This window comes from Drosophila albomicans, chromosome 2L (assembly GCF_009650485.2).
Source record: "Drosophila albomicans strain 15112-1751.03 chromosome 2L, ASM965048v2, whole genome shotgun sequence".
NCBI lineage: Eukaryota > Metazoa > Arthropoda > Insecta > Diptera > Drosophilidae > Drosophila > Drosophila albomicans.
The window spans coordinates 28,412,006-28,433,871 of NC_047628.2; the positions used below are offsets into that span (position 1 = coordinate 28,412,006).

General features: G+C 35.7%; 1 protein-coding gene across 4 annotated transcripts in view; it reads left to right on the forward strand.

Annotated features, from left to right (window-relative positions):
• Positions 1-4,704: 4,704 nt before the first annotated feature.
• Positions 4,705-21,866, forward strand: part of LOC117563361 (protein spire) — a 64,448-nt gene continuing 47,286 nt past the window's right edge. Inside the window, exon 1 of one of the 4 annotated variants that reach the window (XM_034241652.2) lies at positions 4,705-6,400. In XM_034241652.2, the coding sequence (XP_034097543.1) occupies positions 5,656-6,400 (745 nt within the window). In that variant the 5' untranslated portion in view covers positions 4,705-5,655. The remainder of the gene's footprint in view (positions 6,401-21,866) is intronic. The other 3 variants (XM_034241656.2, XM_034241655.2, XM_052002064.1) reach the window with 3 other exon arrangements.

Genomic DNA, 21,866 nt, shown 5'->3' on the forward strand with positions numbered 1-21,866 from the left:
GAATTAATTATTGCAATGAGTTAAGCCAGAGCGACAAAGGTCTTTAGATTTTAGAAATGTAAGGCCTAACTTCAGAAAGAAGAAAGGTTATGAAATGCAAAAGAATAAAAGATTTTCCAATTTTCATTAAACCCGAATTATTTTGAAAGAGATAAAAGAATGAAAGATTTTAAGATCTGAACCTGAATTATTTTGTAAGTGATAAGTGCAAAAATGAACGATTTTACAATAAAAATCATTAATCATTAAAAATCTGAAATCTGAACAAAAGAATCTAAATAAAATGTCTTTAATACAAATCTTATCCCGATCTATTTTGTAAGCCATAAGTACAAAAAAATGAAAGATATTCCAATTTTCATTATACCCGAATTATTTTTTAAGCGATAAGTGCAAAATTAAGATATTATTTTAAAAGGTCTTCATTAAAAATCTGAATCCGAAGTGATAAGTGCAAAAGAATGAATGATTTTTGAATAAAATATTTTCATTATAAATTTGAAAACCCGAATTATGTTGTAAGCGATAAGTGCAAAAGAAAGATGAAAGATTTTTAAATAAAATGTCTTTATTATGAATTATGAAGAATGCGAGATTTTCCAATTTTCATTAAACGCGAATTATTTTATAAGCGATATAAGAATGAACGATTTTTAGATCTGAACCTGAATTATTTTGTAAGCGATAAGTGCAAAAGAATGAAAGATTTTACAATAAAATGTCTTCATTAAAAATCTGAAATCTGAACAAAAGAATCTCAATAAATTGTTTTCATTACAAATCTGATCCCGACTTATTTTTTTAAGCCATAAATGCAAAAGACTGAAAGATATTCCAATTTTCATTAAACCTGAATTATTTTGTAAGCCAAAGGTGCAAAAAAAAGATATTATTCTAAAATGTCTTCATTACAAATTTGACCTCAAAGCGATAAATGGAAAAGAATTGAAGATTTTTAAATAAAATAAAATCTCAAACCGATTTTTAAAGCAATATTTTCAATTCCTATAATGTAAATAAAGCAATTGTTATTATTTCTAAGTAAAGAGGATCCGAAGTGCACTATAAAAAGAATTTGCAGATCTATTATTTGAATAAAAGTTGAAGCTCAGCGATTTTGCTGATTACGTTCTGCTTTCACTGGTCATGGCAAATCAAATCAAAAGAGATCGTCACAGTGCGAAATAGAAGAGACTTTTGTAGCAAGTTGGAGCATGGAGTATATTCCTCTATATCTATGTCTATGTCAAGTGTATGTCGTTGTCTTCGTCTCTGTCTCTCTGTCTCTGTCACGTGCACTTGAGCACGCCTCGTCTTTGTTGTTGCTGTCTTCGTGTTGAGCTCGGAATGACACGATACGTTTAAGCCGCTAAAAAATGATACCAAGCAAATACAATGTGCGTATTGTAAATCGTTGTTTCCGTAATGAAAATAGAAAATATCAAATAGTGCGACATTGGTTCTTCCTCTTCTTGTTCTCATACATTATTTTGGCATTTTTCTAGGTTAGCTGCTCTGGAATTTTAGGTTCAATGTGCGCCAATTGGGACTGAGATGGAGACTGAGACTGAGACTTAATCATGGGTGGTCTAAATTCTGCGACAACTGTACAACGAAACTGGAACTGGAGTAAGCGGCGATTTAGCTTATCATTTCCATTACCCTTAAGCATAATTACGCCTAGGTAAATTAGCTGAATTAGATTGCATAATTAAGAATGAACTTTAGTTTCTCATGAAGGGGGAAAAATATTCTCACAATCAAAATAATCATACAATAATAAAGGCAGGAAAAAATTGATTACAACGAACGAAGAACGAACACGTACGATAATCATAACTTCGCTTACCCTTTTTCACACTCGCTTGCTCCATCTCACACACACACACGTCAGCTTTCTGTCTCTTTCGCTCTCCTTTGCGCGCAGCCATTTAAAGTGTCGGTGAGAGATCTTTCAACAAATCTCAAACGCTTAATTGCATCACGTTTTTAGACCAAGTTGGGCACACAGAATTATTACACAATTGTATTTGCGTCTGCATGTGTGCGTGCGCATGTGTGTGTGTGCGCAGACGCCGAACGAAGATTTTTCAAGACGCAACGGACAGCAGGCAAGTTGAAAAGAAGTTGTAAACGAAATACTGCACATTAAAGGCTGCAATGATTTCCACACGTGAGCAGCAGCGTGTGCACCGTTGCATTGCTTTTAAACACACCAACACTTAACTTCACAACAAAAAAAAAACACTACAAAACAATTTTTACACACACACGCCATTTTGCAGCAGCCTTGCGAAAACTAAGCCAACGTTCGATAATCTAAGCAAGTTATCAATTCGGCTTATCGATAACACTGTTAAGTTAACAGCAGGGAACTTTTAATTGCATTTCCCAATTGGAACATTTGGCATTTGGCTGATTGCGGCCACAAGACACAAGTTTTGTGCAACAAGTGTCAAAAGCAGCGAAGCGTTGCATCCTCCAAGAGTTGCATAGCTGTAACTCTTGGCTAAATTTGGTCATCGGCTTGGCTTGACACAGAAAGACGGCTAAAAAGAGATTTGCCAACTTTAAATTGGAGCTCATTTGTTGTAGAATAAAACAAAATGTTTGCATTTCGTTGCAGACCAAAAACGGATGCGCATTTCCGCTGCGTCGCCGTTGCATGACAACAACAACAATAACAACAGCAGCGATAGAAAACAACAACAACAACATCCACATCCACACAGCCATGGCTGACCACGCCTCCAATTGACCGAGGGGGGCAACACAACAACAGCGCGACAAAAGTAATTGACCAAAATGCAACGCTTCGCTGAACAGTAGAATAACAGCAGAGCTCCAGAACGCTGTTAATAGGGGGAGTCAGACTCACCTACAGAGTAGAGTAGAGTTTAATTCTAATTGGGTCACACTGGTCACTGTAAAATATGAATGAGTTTCTGACTCGACATCCAATTGGACATATGCTCGTTACGTGTAGGGCATTCATCATATGAAACCACGTACAATCGCATGTTTTGGCTCATTTATTTGTTTGTGCATATTTCTGTGACTTGCGATTGCAATGATTCATCCAAGTTCCACTTACAGTTAGTTATAGCCAGCAAAGAACAAAGGCGTCTATGCTGCTGTAGGTTGAAGTTCGTTGCCGCTGGCGGCTGTTGAACTCGCCACCAACTCGCACTTGCTGGCATTGTTGGCTACCAAATAAAAAAAACATAACAGAGATACAAGAAAATAATAAAAAGGCCATTCGCAATGCAATATCGATGTTCATTAAGCAATTCATTAGCGATTGGCGCAACTGTGACGTCACTGCTGCCAGCTGCAGCAGTTCAGTGTGCACCTAGTTGAGGACACACTTTTTATGGACTGATGGCTGATTACGTGGGCAGGCACACACTGGCTGAACGGAGGCTTAACTGATGAACAGTGTTGCTATAATTCTGGATGGTAAAAATTAGCTAGAATTGAAATCAATGTTTTTCAAACAGACATATTTTGTTCGTAATTAATTATTATGCGATAATTAAAAAGTATATTAATATAAATTGCGTAAATAACATTACAACTGGCATACCAAGCAATGCCTAAAGAAACAGTTAAAGTTAGTGGTTAAATCTAGCCAAAATATAGCCAAAAGAGTCAGCACTCACAACTGGCAACTTCTGCAGTTGTTGCCAATTAATAAATAAGAAACTGCGTATGGGTGAAATTTTATTAAGACGCTCGTTAAAAGTTGCGCAGTCCGCAGTCTGCTGATGCTGTAATAATATTGTATGCAAATCTTTCAGCTACTGCAGCAAAACAACACTCAATATTAAGTTACAATTTACGACTCATATATCATAATTTGGTCAGCAGCAGCAGGCGGGTGTACTTATGGCTTATTAAATCGTTAAAACTGCACACGGTTCGATCTGGCCAACTGATAAGGCTGGAAACCTTGGGACATGGCTTTAAAAAAACTTTATGCAATTGTCGTGGAATTCACATTCCCCACATAGAATGTGTTCCAAGATTAACTGAGTTTTATGTGCGGCTCATAACTCAGCGGAGAGTATATCCGCCAAAACTCTGTTGTCTAATGTTGACCAAGTTTATGACCCCGCGCGTTCAAGAAGTAATTCCAATAACAGAGCGCAATTCAACACGACTTGACCTTAACATAATTGCCTCAAATTGCACCTAAGGTAGGCATGTGAAATCTGCGTTTATGTTGCCAACTTTTTATTTTGGCCAGAAGCTTCATATACGCTTATCAGAGACTCGCAGCAGCAAACACAACGAAAAACCGGAATCAAAACAAAAAAACGCAATGAGAGCGAGAGAGTACAAGTCTGAGAGCAAGCAAACAGCTGAGTTTTCATTAAATGTTAAAGCGCTCTCGCGCACTGTTAGCTAAGAGACCGCGAGAGCGCCACTGTTAAGCTAACAGCAGTTGGTGCAGCATTAAATTTTAAAAATGTCAATAAAGCAAATACAATTTAATCGCTAATTTATATGCGGAAAATAAATAAACAATTACACTGATTAGTTTATTACTGCGAAAGCTTTTAAAGCAGCTTACTTTAAAAGCTTTTAGTTGTTAAAGTTTAGCGGCACTTTAACAGCGCCGACAACAGAGTCGCGTTAAGTTGGCTGGTGTTGTGCTCAGCGCTGACATGCTGCTGTTGGGTTTGCAGCTGTTATTCTGCGTTTAACTTTCATGACGATCGGACGTGCGTGCGCGACGTTCTTTGAAAAAATAAAAGACGAAAGAAAATTAAATCGTAACTGAAAAATTATTAGCCGCGATTGATAAAGTGTGCAAGTTATCTAAAAGCGCGAGTGCATTTAACATTTTGACGTCACGGCGAGCAGTGTGAACAAAACAAAACAGAATACAAAAAGAATAGAAATACCAACAAATTTAATTTGATTTGTGTTCTCTAATCAAAGCTTGCGCGTGATTTTGTTTAGCAGTCCGTTTTTAACTAACACACACACACGCAGTAGGGCAAAGAGTGAACGAAGTGCGCCCGCCAATTGCCCCCTGCGTCCCCCCCGCTTAAGTCGACAAGCAAAGTGTTGTGAAAATGCAAACGGCAAAGGCGCCTAATGGAGGATAGAAGTAAAAGAAGACGTAGAAGAAGAAGCGCGAGCCAATAGCAAACATAACGGCAAAAGCGGCAGCGACAAGTGCATAAAACGTGACGACCGAAAAAAGCGAGAGAGAGAGAGAGAGAAAGAAAAAAAGCAGTGCAAATAAAAATTTAGTTGCTTCGTTTTTGTGTTATCTGTGTGTCAAAAATAAAAAGAAAAAAGTTTTTTTTGTGCTACATGTTTTGTGTTTAACGTTAGAATATTATGATGATGAGCGACCTCTAAATGTGTGTGTGTGTGTGAAAAATCGTATAAACGACTACAACAACAAAAACAACATAAATACATAAAAAGTGACCGTAGTAACAATCAACAACAAATAACATAATTTAAAATTTCAAGTTGAAGAGTAAAACAGATTTTTTTTATATGTTGAGACGCACAGCTGCAGTTTTTTGGTTTGTTGCCTAAACACAACACCAACAACAACAAAACACTTGGACAACAACAAGAAGAACATCAGCAGACTGCAAACTGCAAAAAAACATATTAATACCAGAGACAATGACGGAACTCCAATTGGACAACAGCTTGACACGGGACGCTGACGTTGGCGCCGATGTCGCAGTTGACGCCATGGCAACAGCAACAACAACAACAACCACTTCGACTGCGACAGCGACAACAACAACGCCCAAGGCCACGGTCAAGCGTCGTCAGTTTGTGGAGGGCGAAACCGAGGAGGGATTTCTGTCCACCTCACCGGACAGCGCCAATGGCGATGCACACGCACACAGCCACCCTCACACACACCAACACCAACACCCACATACACATGGAGCCGAGCTGCAGCCGAACTGCAACAGCGACACGAACCCGAACAATGTCATCATCGTCGGCGACGCTCGTCAGCTGTTGCTGCAGGCCTTCTATCAATGCTCCTGTGCCGACGAATGCGTCAAGCTGGACAACATACTCGATTCGTTCAAAGCTCCGCTCTCCGAAGATCAAGCCTGGGCTCTCGTCTATCAGTTCACCACACTCTACCACAAGGTTGCTGTCCAGGCTCATCATTGTTCCAGCGAGGATTACGACGCACAGCTGCCCACGCAGTTTGAGCTTCATTTGCATCGCGATGGCAGCGTCCACTTCTCTGGTAAGGAGCGTCAACAGCAGCAGCAGGAGCACCAACCTCAACAGAATCAACAACAGCAGCAGCTGCAGAAAGAGTCTCTGCAGCAGCAGCAGGAGCGAAAGCTCAATGACAGCGCCAGCAGCAGCGGCGACAGCAGCGTCGTCATTAATCGTGGTGAGTACTCTTTTAACTACATACAATGTAAGTAGCATAGTAAGTAGTAGTTTATACTGTGCCTTTGAGGATTTTAATATGTGAAGAGTAGGTGGGAAATTTGAAAATTACATTTGAATTTGATAGTAAAAAGGGTTGTTGTCTTCTCTTTAGAAATAATTTAATATAAAATGAAAAGTGCAGTGTAAATCTCTTTATTTAAAAAATGGAAACATGCATTTATAAAATTCTTATAAGGTATAGGTGATAGGGGAAATTAAAGAGTTTTAACCCTTACTCTTTTAACTACATACAATGTAACCAGCATAGTAAGTAGTAGTTTACACTGTGACTTAAAGGATTTGAAAAAATGAAATGTGCTTGGGAAATGCAAAGTTAAAATTTTAATTTTATAGAAAAAAGGGTTGTTGTCTTCTCTTTAATAATAATTTAATACTATATGTGAAAAGTGCAGTATAAATCTTAATTTTTATTTGAGCAAAAAAGTGTAAACATGCATTTATAAAATGTAGAGAGGGGAATTTAAAGAGTTTTAACCCCTTATTGTGGATAACGATCATAAAATGCAGTTTTTGGAAAAACTACATTAAAAGTGATTGTTTGAATTTAAATTGTGAATTTTATCAGAAAAATAGTGCTAGTTTCACATTTTGTTTGAATTTTATCAAAAAAATTGCTCTAGTTTCATATTTTTTTAGAATAAATTGGTCTGTGACTAGTGTATCTAAATATTATACCGCATTTCTTTGGAACTCTCTAATATTATGCTAAAGTAATGGCAGAATCTTCAACTTTAATTAGTGGTTTGCATTTCAGCAAAAGAAACTTGTTTCTTGAATTTTTGCTTAAATCATTTGAATTATGACAAGTAACAGAGGGTTAGAGACTCATAGATGCCAAAAAGAACGTAGAAAAAAACAAAAACCAAAAATCACATAAGAATTACTTGCATAAATAACCATTTCGTAAAAAAAATGCGGAATTACAAGCGTAAAAAGGAGTTTTTAGTTCATGCGATTTGCAGGTTTTTTTTTGTTTTTTTGCTTGTTTGTGGAAAAAGTGTTGGAGGTCAGAAGCTAGAAGAATTACCGTAGCGCCATAGAGAGCAAGGGGTACAATTATGTGCTATGCTTGGACTATGAAAATTGAGCTGGTTAGCGTGTTTTGTTGGCCAGCTAGATTTGTTGGCTCGTCAGTCAGCTGGTTGTTGGGCCGGAAAACCGGTTGAGTTTGGTTTTTTGGTTATTGTGTTTTGTTGGGGAAGAGGGTCTCGAGTGGTTTTTCGGCAAACGCTTTCATTTTCACTTAATAAGCGACAGTTAACTTCTTTCTTTCTTGGACATTCGCCTGATGTGCGTTTCCGTGTGCCAAGTGAAGTCAAGACATCCAATCCATCTGGCATTGGCATCGCTATAGCTATAACTATAGTCGTTGTCGACAACGTCGTCGTCCACTTTCCCAAAACAAACAACCCACACAAGACTAGACAAGAAGACAAGAAGACGAAGTCAAGTCAAGACAACAACTGCGATGACCTACGCTTTAAGTTATGCACAGAGTCAGCTTTGATTGAGGTTTTTCTCTCGCTCTCTGATTGCGTGTCTGTCTGTCTGCGTCTTGGGAAAGTGTAAACGGTGACTCCCATGGCGAAGGCCCATCATTGCATACCGCAGATCGTATACCGAATACCGTATAACGCATCCACTTGGCTATCAACTCTATTTTTCACTTTCTTTCAGTCTCTCGTTGCGTTTTTTGTAATTGATGAGGGTCGCTCCATAGACACAGAGAAGATCTCTTAAGATCTTTTCCATTTTCTTCTTTATTCTTTATGCGAAGAACGTGTCTTTGGGGTTTCTGTTTCTGTTAATTGCTTAATCATTGGCTGAAACTGTCAAAATATACAGGTTGCTGTAATCTATGGGCTTTTAGATAAGCTCTGCTAATTGAAAAGAGGTCTTAGCATCATCTTACGATTCCCAATCTTGACATTCTCACGCTGGGCGTGGTCCTCTCACGGGTGGCATCCACAGGCATCTTTGTTGCCTCTTTAGGAACATTTATGTGCTGCATTCTGTTCTGCATTCAAATGAAACTTCACTCTTCACTCTGTATATGGCCAAAATGTGCGAGGCCAGTTTATAGCAGAGCAGCAGAAGGGCTAATTAGCTGCTCGCTATTAACTTGGCCTCTTGCTTTGGGCTACCCAAAAGAGGAAGTTGAATCAACATCGGACTTAATATGGGGAATTAATTTCGTTGTAATAATGTTGTAATTGCTGGGGTTATATCAATGTTTCCGCTTGGCGAGCAGAGAATCTCGAAGGTCTCTCAGACGGCGTGGAATTTACAGAGATTGCTTACTGTTTAGGTTTTCTATTGAACTTGGGGAATTAACAGGAAATGATTCGAAATATTGATTATATTCTGAAAAATGTCACCCAATTAGTTTCGGCTTTATTTAGAATGTGATGTCATTGCAACTAAAGATTCTTTTGATTAAAGATTATTTTTTATTAAAATTGAAATCAGATTATTAGTAGGTATTATATAGTATACATAAATAAGTCATTAGTTTCTGGGAAGCAAAAATTCCTGATTTTGAGAATCAATTACTGTTTCTACAAAGAGAATAAAATCTAAATTGAAAAATCTTGACTTAATATATTTTCTATTTTAAAAAGAACAATCTTGAAATAAGATTATAATATAATAGGATTTAAGTTTTATCCGATCTTAAAAAGAACAATTTTGAAATAAGATTTTATTATAATAGTTCTGTTTTTAAATTTCTCGAAATAGAATCAAATAAATCATAAATTTTTTGATTGTTATAAATCAGTATTTAACTTTTCTTTGTTTCAGTGCCATAAAAATGTCTTTTCTTTAAAATCAAACTGCAAATTGAGCTATTTATCATGTTGTTGTGAAGAACTCTTTCAGCTTATCGCTAATTTAGTTGTTCTACAGTTCGTTCATCTATCAGCGTTTAACTTTTTTTGATTCGTTGATTCGTTCGTTCGATGTGGTCGCCTTCTTGTCTTGCAGCTTTCTTCGGGGCAAATAGACAACACCTTGTAACACTTTAATTACCACTAATTTTTCTGCTGACGGAATCGCAGCCAAAGGCAGCGGCGAGAAGGAAAGGAAGGTAAAAAACCACCTTGATCTATGTCTGTGTGATCTTGGTCAATTAGTTGCGAGTCTCTTAGCACCTTCTAACTATATTCTGTTTTGTTTTGTTTTGTTTTCATTTTTGGGTTTTCATTGGCAGGTTCAACGGCATCCGTTGAAACTTGGGCAGAGCTGTTTCCATTATTCAACTCGAAGTCGAGGTGCTTTCAACTCGCCGACAACTTCCGACCGCCCTAATGAATAAAAGGTACAAATCGAAACTGTTTATACCCCCTACCCATAGGGTAGAAGGGTATTATAACTTTGTGCCGGCAGGAAATGTATGTAACAGGTAGAAGGAGGCATCTCCGACCCTATAAAGTATATATATTCTTGATCAGCATCAACATCCGAGACGATCTAGCCATGTCCGTCTGTGCGTCTGTCTGTCTGTCCGTCTGTCCGTATGAACACCTAGATCTCAGAGACTACAAGAGATAGAGCTATAATTTTTTCCGACAGCATTTGTTATGTTTGCACGCAGATCAAGTTTGTTTCAAATTTTTGCCACGCCTACTTTCGCCCCCGCAAATCAAAAAAATCGAACAACAAGCGTAATTCTAAAGCTAGAGTTGTGAGTTTTGGTATAAAAATAGGTAGCGGGTATCTCACAGTCGAGCACACTCGACTGTAACTTTCTTACTTGTTTTTTTTTGCTTCTAACCAACCGAGAATCATTGATTGTGTTCTATGAGCAGCCTTCTCTTGCCCTTTGGGGGTCTGTCTGGGTCGTCTGGGTGCCACAAAAGACATAAAGTATAAAGTGTGGGTGCTTTGGCCGTGTCTAAAGTGCAGTGTGAACGTTAAACGTCAAACGACGTCGACGGCGCCGTCAAGTCGCCGCGCCCGCTGGCGCCTTGATTAGGCGCACAGCATTTGTTAGTTGAACGCTGTGTTGGAGTGTAACTAACTCAGGGTCCAAGTAACATTATTTTTGGCGCTCGAATCTGTCAACACACAAACTCGCCATTACGTTTTTCACCAGGCGCACAGCGAAATTAGAAATGTGCTGCACCAAGTGAAAGTTGCCACAGATTTGGGGTGGCACGGCGTCCCCCTCTTCCTCCCCTTTTCCCCCTTATTTCCCTTGAAGGTCATGCCGCATGCGCACTACGCGACGCCCTCTAAAAATTGTTGTCGTAGGTTCTTTGCCCATCTCTTTCCCTTTCTCTCTCTGTCTCTATCTCTCTCTCTCTCTTGTGCATCAGCTGTTGATTGCTTTCGTTGAGTTTCCGCTTGGGGAATGGCCGCTCTTCCGTCCCTAGTTTCTGGCGTGGACCAAAAGAAAAGCAGAAAAACTATAAAGGAAAAAAAAATGGAAAAAATTAAGCATTCTAACAAATTGTGGCCATTAGACAGAGTTTCACCCAAAAAAATAAAAATAAAAATAGATAGAGGTGAGCTTTACAATGACTGAAAGAAAGCAGGTTATTGAGCTTCTTTGCTTCAGCCACAAAAAAATCCCTTACTCATTATTTTGGCCAGAAAAATTACAGGCAAGCAAGCAAGATTTGTACTTTGTTGTAAATATTATAGACAGGGGGAAAATCTATCTATTGGGTCGCTCGTGATGATATTTCATTTTCCATCTCTTTGACTTTCTTGTTTTCACCCAAACCAATAAAAAAAAACACACACTGAACAAATATATAGTTAAAAAAAATAACACACAACTGTTGCATTGCCTGAGCTGGACGCTCAACTGGTTTAATGTTTAAATAATTACACTTAAAATTACAACAAACAAAACGTAAACTAGAAAACATCAACAATATTATAACGAAACTATGACCCGCACTTTGCGGCAAATTGGAGTTGTTGCTTTATTTTTGTTGGTTGCTTTTTTTGATAAATTTTAACTGTAGAAAATTGTGGCCCTTAAATTGGGCTAACAAATGGGCCACATCATTTGTTAAGTTTATTGGCTTGCTGTGGATTTGCTTGGACTGCTGCCAAAAGTGAGCATATGTGGGTTGAATATGAAAAGGAAACTTGGTTGAGCTTGGATTTCAAGGATAAGTTTGCATTGAAGCAAGCGTTGAATATGGAAATATTGGCAATTAAATTAAAGTAGTATTCATTTATTTATATTTATGAAATGCTCATAAAATGATCTGCATAATGTGAGTTTCATTGAATGGCAAAGGATTTTTAGAAGAGTATGAAATAATAAAGAATTTTTTAATATATTATTCATAAAAATTAAAAAGATTTCCAGAAAATACTTGGCTTTTGGTATGTCATAAAAATGTTCTAAAAAATGTGAGTTTCAAAAGATTTGCATGAAAGTATGAAATATTGTAGAAGTTCGTAATATTTTTCTCATGACAAGAAAAAACCTTCAAGTTAAATCTAAGTTAAATCATATCAGAGTAAAATATTAAAAGGAAGTCAAGGATTAGCTTGTATTGAAACAAGATCTTAATTTGCAAATATGGCAAAGGAAATTGAAGTAATGATTATTAAATTATTTTTATAAAACGAATATTCCGAGAATGGGATTTTTTGAGTGAGAAAATCTTGTTGTGTATGTTTTAAATGTTTTAGTATTTTGTAAAATTATTGTAAGCAGAAAAAGGCTTTAAGTTAAATCCCTTATTAGCTGTTGTTTCCCATAAAAAATATATATAAATTTCATTGTTTAAAATATCTATTATTCGTTTAATTCTTCACCGATATATTGATACATTTTTTGTTGTTTATAAATTTGAATTATATCTTATTTTTATAATACCTTACTATACTTTACATTACATCTATATGCAAATCAATACCTTGCGTCAATTCTATATTCAACTGTGATCTTATTATTACTCTGGATAGATAAGTTTTCTCACTCGACCGATATATCTTTGGCCATTGTCCAAGCTGAATCATTTCCCAACAACATGTGCAGCTCGCATTCAATCTTTGTGTTTCGCAATTGTTTGTTGGTTTGTTGGCTGTCCGAGTTGTTCCGGGAATTTTTATAAACCAACAAAATACGAGGCCCAGATGAGATTAGGTAGCTCTTTTGATCAGCTGTTGCTGTCTCAGGTCGCACAGTTGTCGCCACAGTGAAACCCACACAAGATGCATTTTATTGTGCGACTTGTTGTAATAATTTATGTTTCGTACTCGGCAGTGTTTATTTTTTTTTTTTTTTCGTTGGTTGCCTCAAGCATTTTTTTTGTGATGTTGCTGTTTTGTTGCTCTAGTTTGAAAGAGACTCCAAAATTAATATAATAATTTGCGTTTTTGTGTATAATGACTACAAAATGACATAAGCGCAACGCATGACGACGACGACCACTGAACCTGAACCAAATTTGACGCTCCATATGCTCCAAATACACGCATTCATATGCATATGCATAACTCTGTGTGTGTGTGTGTGTATTTATAATGAAAAACATCTAAAGCAATAACAACAACAACAACGACAGCAGCTGCTGCCACAGGTCTCTTTTTTTCGTCGTTGTTGTCATTTTTTATATTTCTAAAAAATTTATTTGTGGCGTCGCCAAACTTGTCCACCTGTGCAGTCTGTGACAAGCCCCCCGACCCACTTACACGCGAGATAGGCAACTGCATGTGGAAACTCTTTTTAACTATATACCCTGTATGTAGGCAAATGGAGTTGATTGTTTAAGAGATCTGAAATGGATAGAGACTTCTTTTTGGGTAGTAATTATAATTGAATGTATTAGCATATATAATATGGAATGTAATATAATGTATATCGATATACCAAGTATAGTATTCGGTATATTTTAGTATTTTTTCACACTGTAGCTTTGTTACTTGTTTTTATATTATGAAGAGGAGATCTGCTTTGCAAAGAGTCCTCTTATAATCAGTAATTATATTTGAATCTAATTGTATATCGATATAACAATTATTACATTTGGTATATTTTAGTATTTTTTACTTACTTACTATAATACCCTGTATGCAGAAAGATTGTGTTGCTTGAGTTGCTTGCAATGCATAAGGCTCAGGGGCAGTAATTATAATGAAATGTAATAATCGATATACCAAATATTACATTCGGTATATTTTAGTATTTTGCAGAAAGATTGTATTGCTTGCTTAAAAGATCTGCAATGCAAAGAAAAATCTATTTGGCTAGTGATTATAATTGAATGTAACAGTATATTAATATACCAAATATAATATTCGGTATATTTTAGTATTTTTTCATACTCGATTGTAGCTGTATACGCTGTATGCAGAAAGATAGTATTGCTTTTTGGTCAGAAATTATATTTTAATGTAATAATTTGTTGATATACCAAATACAACATTCGGTATATTTCAGTATTGTTTCACACTTGACTGTAGATTTATAACTCATTTACTGACTTGATTAGCAAATCTGCAATGCAGTAATTATAATGGAGTAATGGAATGTAATATTGTGTATATCGATATACCAAATATAGAATTCGGTATATTTTACAATTTAAAATATTCTCAACTGTAGCTTTCTAGTTTTCTGTATAATGAATAAAAGATATGCAATGCAAAGTCGCCTGTTTTTGGCCAGTAATTATTATTGAATATAAAAGTATTTCGATATGCCAAATATAACATTTGGTATATTTCAGTATTTTCACACTTGACAGTAGCCTTCATAGTCAAAAGTAAATATACCTATTTATCTGCTTACTTCAGTCATATTACAGCGTATCTGCTAGTCTTACAAATTCATAGGTAACCTTAGCGGAAAATTGGTATTGCAGTTTTGTTGGTTATATGATTTTTTGAAAGTGCGTCTCTCGCACATAAATTATATGATAATCCCGATATTGTTGTCTTCGACTCTGGCGTATTTCTAGCGCCATTGTTCGATGACACTTGCTGCATAAGAGTGCGTGTGTGTGTTTTATGGAGTATGGTGTATGGAGTGTGGAGTGTGTGTGGGGTCCGCTCTCAAGTGGCAAGCTACATGACCCTGAAAACAAACAACTCTACGCTTGCCGCACGCTCTTCAGAGATGTCCAAGGTTGTTGAATTTTCAGCATTATAAATTTATTATAAATACATTTTGATGCAATTCAAACGCAATCACACAAAAAAATGGCAAAAGGCCAACGTGAGAATTACGACTTCCAGTCGATGGTTTTGCCGGGGTCTCGTATCTTATCGTTCCAGAAGTCGTCTATTTTATAGGCGAATGTATTGGCTTTATGGGAATACTTTGACGATTAACTGTGTCGAGTATAATGAAAACATTTACGAGCTGCGTCGCCCCAAAAACACTTGAGAATCGTTGGTTTATATATAAACGATGCGTATTATGGATTGCTACGTCCATGGGGTTATCTATTGGGGTTCTTCAGTGATTTTGGGTTATTTTAGGAAAGCTTTTACATGGGACTGCATAATTAATCATAACTTGACTGTTGTATGATAAAATTAGTCTATAGCTTTAATATGAAAGTACTATTTATATTTTGTTAATTTTCTGATAACATAAGCGATATTATTTGTTGAATTTTTTAAGTAGTTTATCATCATAAAAGCGGATTTCGAAAAGTATCTTTTCCGACACTTTTTTATGATGTGAAATCTTATTAGCTTGCTGTGACATCTACTCTGAGATATTATTTGTTACATTAAGTTGAATTCCCAGCGTTTTCCCAGCCATCAAAGTAATCCCAATACAATAAGTATTGTGTGCACAGATTTGTCTATATTATTAGCATAATAATAAGACATGTGTGTCATGCGTTTAGCATTATTTTCATGTTTCCCAACAAATCCCACACAAACACACATACACACAAAGCAAAACGCTTGGCACATATTTACACAGTAAATGGCAATTGCCCGCCCCTCCGTCTCCTCCTCCTCCTCCTCTGTCTCTTTCTCCACCTGGCTGTCAATCAAAAAAGCCACAAGATCGTTTCCATTCTTCAGTTTTGGAATTGAGTTGCATAATCAATGGATATTTTTACTCTATGTGACGATAATGAATAATAAAAGGGCGTCTCCTTCATTTCTTTTGGCTCGAAATGTCACTTTTGCTTTCGTCTTTTGTCTGATGACGAGAAATGGAAATGAATAAAATGTTGTTTATGCGCCGCCGAATTCCCAAATTAAATCGGACAAAATAGACAAATAGACAAAAGCAAATTTGTAGATGCATAAAATATGCCAACTATGTAAATTTTGCCAAAGAAATTAAAATAATTTAAACAGCAGCAGCTGCGCATGCGCACAGCAGCAACCACAGCAGCCACCACAGCAACAGCAACAACAACAACCTGTTGTTGCGGGTTGTTTTGGGTTGTTCAGCTAGTTGTTGTATTTTTCACTTGAGACGAACGCGCGCCGCCGTTTTTGAAAAATGTGAAAGATGAAAGCGTAAATGCTGATTAAAGATTGTTTCTGTATATAAATATGTATACCAACACACACACAGACACACAGACATCGTTTTATATTGTGCATATAAAATTTATATTGTAATTTCAGCATGCAAAGTGAAAGAGGCAGAGCTTCCACTTGAGCTTGAGCTTGAGCTTGAGAGATCTCAGTTCAGTTCAGTGAGTCGCTCGTTCAGTTGGTCGTTTAGTCAGTAAGTCAGCCACCTTTTGATAACAGATACTCATAAACAAAGCACCCACCACCGCACCACCGCCAACATCATCGTCATCGTCATCGTCGTCGTCTAATTTCACAGTCATCAAGTCAACGGTGCGTTGATGTCGTCAGGCATCTGTCCATCAGTTAGTAGTCAGGCTCTCAGCTCTCTGCGAAGAAAGCGAGAGTTTCAGTTACCAATCTGTGAGTTAACTGATTTCCACTGACACTGCCACGCCCCTCTTGAGCGCCCCATGTAATTGTGTCAAAAACACAACAAGAAAGTTGTGCAAATGTGTTTGCAACAAATGCCACCCAAATACCCTAAATACACGCAGTTAAATAACTCGCATTAACTAATCCCAAACTGCATAACAGCTACAGCAATGTTCACAGATCTTATCTGCAACAGAAAAAGCCAAAGATTTGGTTGATAAATATATTTAATAGTTTCTCAATCAATTTCTACGAAACTTCTTTCTTAAACTGATTAAAATTATATTTAAATGTTCAGAGATTTAATCCGTAGCAGAAAAAGCCGAAGATTTGGGTAATAATGAATTAATTTAATTTCCAATGAATTTCTAGTAAACTTCTTCTTTAAACTAAATAAAGTTATATTTATACCCACTACCCTGAAGTAATTTTATATGGGAATAAACTCCTACTTTCAAGGGATCTTAGTTTCTTTGTCTGACAATATGGTATATTTTGATTTCTGTGGTATATTTTGATACTACAGTGTAGTACTGTAACACAGTATCAATATACTACAAATTTAAGCTTTGGTATATTTTCAGTGTTTTTGCGGTATATTAATTGAGTATATTTCAAAATGTATACCTAACTTTTTGGCTTTTGTTCGAAATGTACTAAATAGATCTGTATCAATATAAAAAAAAATATATTATACCCTTAATATATTTTTTTAGTATTTTTGGGGTATATTATTTTGGTATATTTTAAAATTAGTACCATACCTTTTGTTTTTGTACAGTACTATATCAATATACAAGAAATATGACATGCAGTATATTTTTAGTATTTGTGCGGTATATTATTTTTGGTATATTTTTAAATAAATACCATATATTTTGTTTTTATACAGTACTTTATCAATATACCATTAATGACGTGCAGTATATTTTTAGTATTTTTGTGGTATGTTATTTTGGTATATTTTCAATTAATACTGCACTTTTTTTGCTTTTATTCAAAATGGGTAGCAACTGTAGCTTTCTTTTTTGTTAAATCTTGCTCTAATCTTACAAGTTTTTGTTACTGAAGTTCTCTTGAAAATATCTTAAAAATTTCGTAACAAATATCAATATCAAATATCAGTACAAATTTATTTAATACACTTTTCCTGGCCTTGGAGTACGCTTTACATTTCCAATCAATTACAGATCTTTAGTTTCTCCTTCAGCTGTGGCAATATTAATTCTATTAAATTTACACAACAGTTGCGAGTTGTTTGTTCGAAATTAGTTTAATGATCGCTTCAAATACCGCGCATAATTAGTTTGATTGTTAAACTATCTATCATTTCCTCATGATGATGATTATCCAACGCAAATGCACGAATCATTAAAAATAATTAATTAATTTATAATTGAAAGTAAACGCCGCCATAAGTCCGGCAATAATCGTAAGTAAAGCAGCAAAGCCAAAAGGTCACTCCCAAAAAAAAAAGGTTTGTTGTAATGCAAATTACACTCGACGTTAATTAGGTGTCATCAATTGCAAAAGCTGCACGCTGTTATCGACTTGGGATTGGTTTAAGTTATCGGAGTCTTAGCTTTTTTTTTTGGTGAAACAGAAAACGACGAAAAAAAGAATTGAAAATTATGATTATTATCTCTTTTTAATGCGTCGACTGCGATTTGGCGGTTTGACGCCTCTTTCTTTATCTTTGCCTTTGTCTTTCTTCTTTTCTCCTGCTCTTTTGTGTTTTGTTTTTTTTTGGCAACAACTTTGCATAGATATGGGCATTATTTATCAGCGTGGGTAAGAAAAAAAGGTTTAGTCATTAAATAAAATAAAATAAAGTAAACTTTTTGCTGGCTCTTTCTAGCAGCAATAAATAAATATAAATTGTGAAAAAAAGTATAAAGTTGACTTGCACATGACTTTCCTGACATTAGAAAGTAAATTGCCATGAGGCCACTTGGTCAACAGGCAGCAGCAACAACTACAACTACAAAAACAGCACTATGAAGCAAAGTGCATAAAACTTTATTACGAAAATGAGCAAAAAGCATCGGATAAGCATGAAAATGTTTATACTTTTCTATTGAACTTTAACGTGGCGAACAATTGAAAGTAATATTGTATTTTTTGTTGTGTCTAGATTAACTTATTATTAAGTATAATAATTATTAATTGGATTTGGCGGGTTGGCCTAAAGGAAAGTGTTGACTTTCTGTGTTGTTGCGCCTCTTGGTAGTTGTAAAATGTGGAGGCGTTAACCACGTCTCGCTTTTCAACACACTTCCATCAGAGTTTGAAAAGGTTTCGCAGAGTGTCGCTGTCCCGCAGACCTCAATGGCTATCTAATCTCTTTCAATTCATTAATGTGTGCCGATATTGTGCTGTTTCGCCAAGTGTGCAAAGGCCAAAACGTTGCTAAGTAGTTAAGCCTGGGAAAATATGAGAATCTGAACTAAAAGATACCCTGTAAATAAAAGACTACTTTATATTTTTCAAAACTATTTGCTTAAGAACTCAGCTGACTGTTAAATGAATTCGTTGCTTTTTGAAATGAATATTTATACATTAATACAGAATTCTTTCTTATTTATTGCCGTACTAATAAATTTATATTCATTAGCATACAATTCTCTCTCAAATATTTTAGAATACTTCAATACAACTATTTACTGCCTATACCTTTCTGAACATAATGTGTATTAAATCGATTTACAGCAACAATTACATGCTTAACTCCCAGACTGTGGCATTAAGGGATATCTTAATTGCTTTGCACTTCCATCAAGACAACTTCTGGCCAACTGTTTTAGGGTACGTGGGCCACACACTTGATCACCAATTAGAAATTAAAAAATTGACGCATTTATGAGTCATCATTGATAAGAATTCGATGATAATCGAATGGCGGTAAACAAGTAGAAAGCGCAAAGTAAAACTCACAAAATGTTGCAGCAAATTTTAGTTTGAGGAAGTTGCAAATTTTATAGATCGTATCACAAATCTTAATGCTCTCAACTTCCGTTAAGAAGTACTCTCGGTAGATGATTTCTTTAATCTTTTCAAATGCTTCGTTTATTGAAACCAGATGCTAATGCTTAAATCATCCATCATGAAATGCAAAACATTTGGCAAATAATTTCGTCAGCTTGTTATAATTTTGCACACACACATGTGACTGAGCTTGACTAATCCACACTCTGAACTTTTCAAATCTAACGCTCGAATTCCTCTCTCAACGATTCCCAGGGATCGAGCGTAACGGCCAAAGACTCATAAATCAGGCATTAATAAATTTCAATGTACGCAAAATTTCGACAGCTTGTGATGCGCGCCAAATGGAAATTCTTTGGCTAAATGTCAATTAATTATTAAGTGAAACCAACAGCCGCCGCCGCAAACAAAAAATGTATATTTATTTATTATTTAATTATAAAGTCATGTCATGTTCCATGCCACACAACATTCCCCATTCAAAGCATCCGCAGAATATATTTTTGTTTTTCGGTTAGGTTTTTTTTTTATTTAGTTGTATTATGATGATGCCCCAAAAGACGAGGAGTCAGCTCAAAAACTCTTTTTTTTTTACCCTGCCTACCTTTTTTTCTGTTGCCTCATTTCCTGCGAAAGTGACGGACAACAGCATTATGATATCATGCTGTGTGTGTGTATTCGAGCTCATCTTCATACTCTTTTTTTTTTTGTTGGGTTTTTTATGAGCCAATCTTCCCCGCCCCTAACAAGTGTTCTGCTGCTTGCCCTTGCGGCTTTTTGGTCTAAAGAAAACGCTTGTAAGTTCAGAGTTTAATGTGCAACCACACAAGTGGCAGGGCATAGGGATCATGCTCTGGGGCCCGTTAAATTAACAGATCCCAACTTGATTGTACTTTTCCGGAACAAGTTAAGATGTTGGTAACAAGCTGTGGAGAACTTCCTTTGAAGATAAAAAGATATATATGAAGTATTACAAATGTTAGATGTTATAGAAATATAATGATAATGGCGAGTTTGCCTTGTTCTTAAAATTGATGGTATACGTTGATGAAATTGTGATGAGTTATTCTACAATCCAATTGCAATCTTCATTGATAAGATATTTAGGAAATTAATCTCGTTAGTAATGGTAAAAATGTCGAAGTTCCAAAAATAATGCTGAGAACTTGTTTTAAAAAAGTTAGATGCTATTGAAATATAATAATATAAACACATTTAGTAGGATTTTATCGTGATATTAATATGAGATTTGAAGAAATTCTTAGATTTGTTTTATATTTTTGTCAAGAATTAAATTTAAAAATGCTTAAGATTACATAAAATGATTACAAACATATTTACTATTATTATAATTTATTAATCTTCTTCTTAAAAAGTGAAATTACTAGCGAATTCATATAATGAATTTCTTTCTATAAATAACCTGCCAACACACAACGTTTGCGTCACTTTTATAGGGTTTGCACCCTTAACTTTTGCATACCATATACATGTATGTAGATACTTCTGTTATCTCAACGATTCTACTATTTATGCCACCGATCTGCAATAAACAAATGAACATGAATAAGTCACCAGTTTCGTTTGTGGAGTTGTTATGTCGTTTGAGGTATTTATTGCAAGTTGTTTTTTTTGGGCGTAGCAATTACACAAACAATTCACAAATGTCAGTCACGCTTAATAAACTTTAAACGAAAATTGGCGAGCCATAGAGTTCGTCCGGTCTCTCGGTCTGCGGTCAGTCTGAGGTTTGTGTCTCGCTCTGTAATCAAAAGCCGGCCGGTCAACAGCCAAAGCCAACCCAACCAAGCCAAACTAAAAGCAAACCGAACCAAAAACCAAACCAAGCCAACCCAATCATCCAACCGGAGCACCTTGGACAATCAGTTGCTGACTCAACTAAATGTGTGTGCAGGTTTTTTTTCGGTTTGGTTGTTGGTGTTGTCGCTTTTTGTTATAAAATAAAATTGCATTTAATTGTTAAGCAAAATGCCAAGCGCGTTATGGATAGAGTTATAGCGATTATATATCTGCATTCGTATTCGAATATATTACATGTGCTACAATTGAACCTGGCTCATTGACAATAAATACTCTGTATGAAATGGTTGTAAAGGGTGGCATAGAACTTGAGAAAGAGATTGAGGAGTAAAGCTTTGTTGAAGAGTGGAAAAGTGCTTTTACTTAGATTGAAATCTAAGTTGGTTAAGATGTTGGTAATAAACTGTGGAGAAATTTTTTTTAAAAATATAATAATGTTGAGTAAGTTAGATGCTATAGAAATATTATTTGATAAACTTTTTAATTATATGATCCACATTTAGTTTGAGTTTTAAAATATGCCAGTTAAAGTGGTATATATTTTAAAATAGTAAAGAAACTTCCTCTAGACATTAAAGCAATTTTTAAAGAAATTCTCCGATTATAATAACACTGTCTTTTACAGCAAAGTCAAAAAGCTGTGGTTGGTTGCATTTATTGCACATTTGCTAAAGTGTTCTTTAATATTTTGTATATCAAAA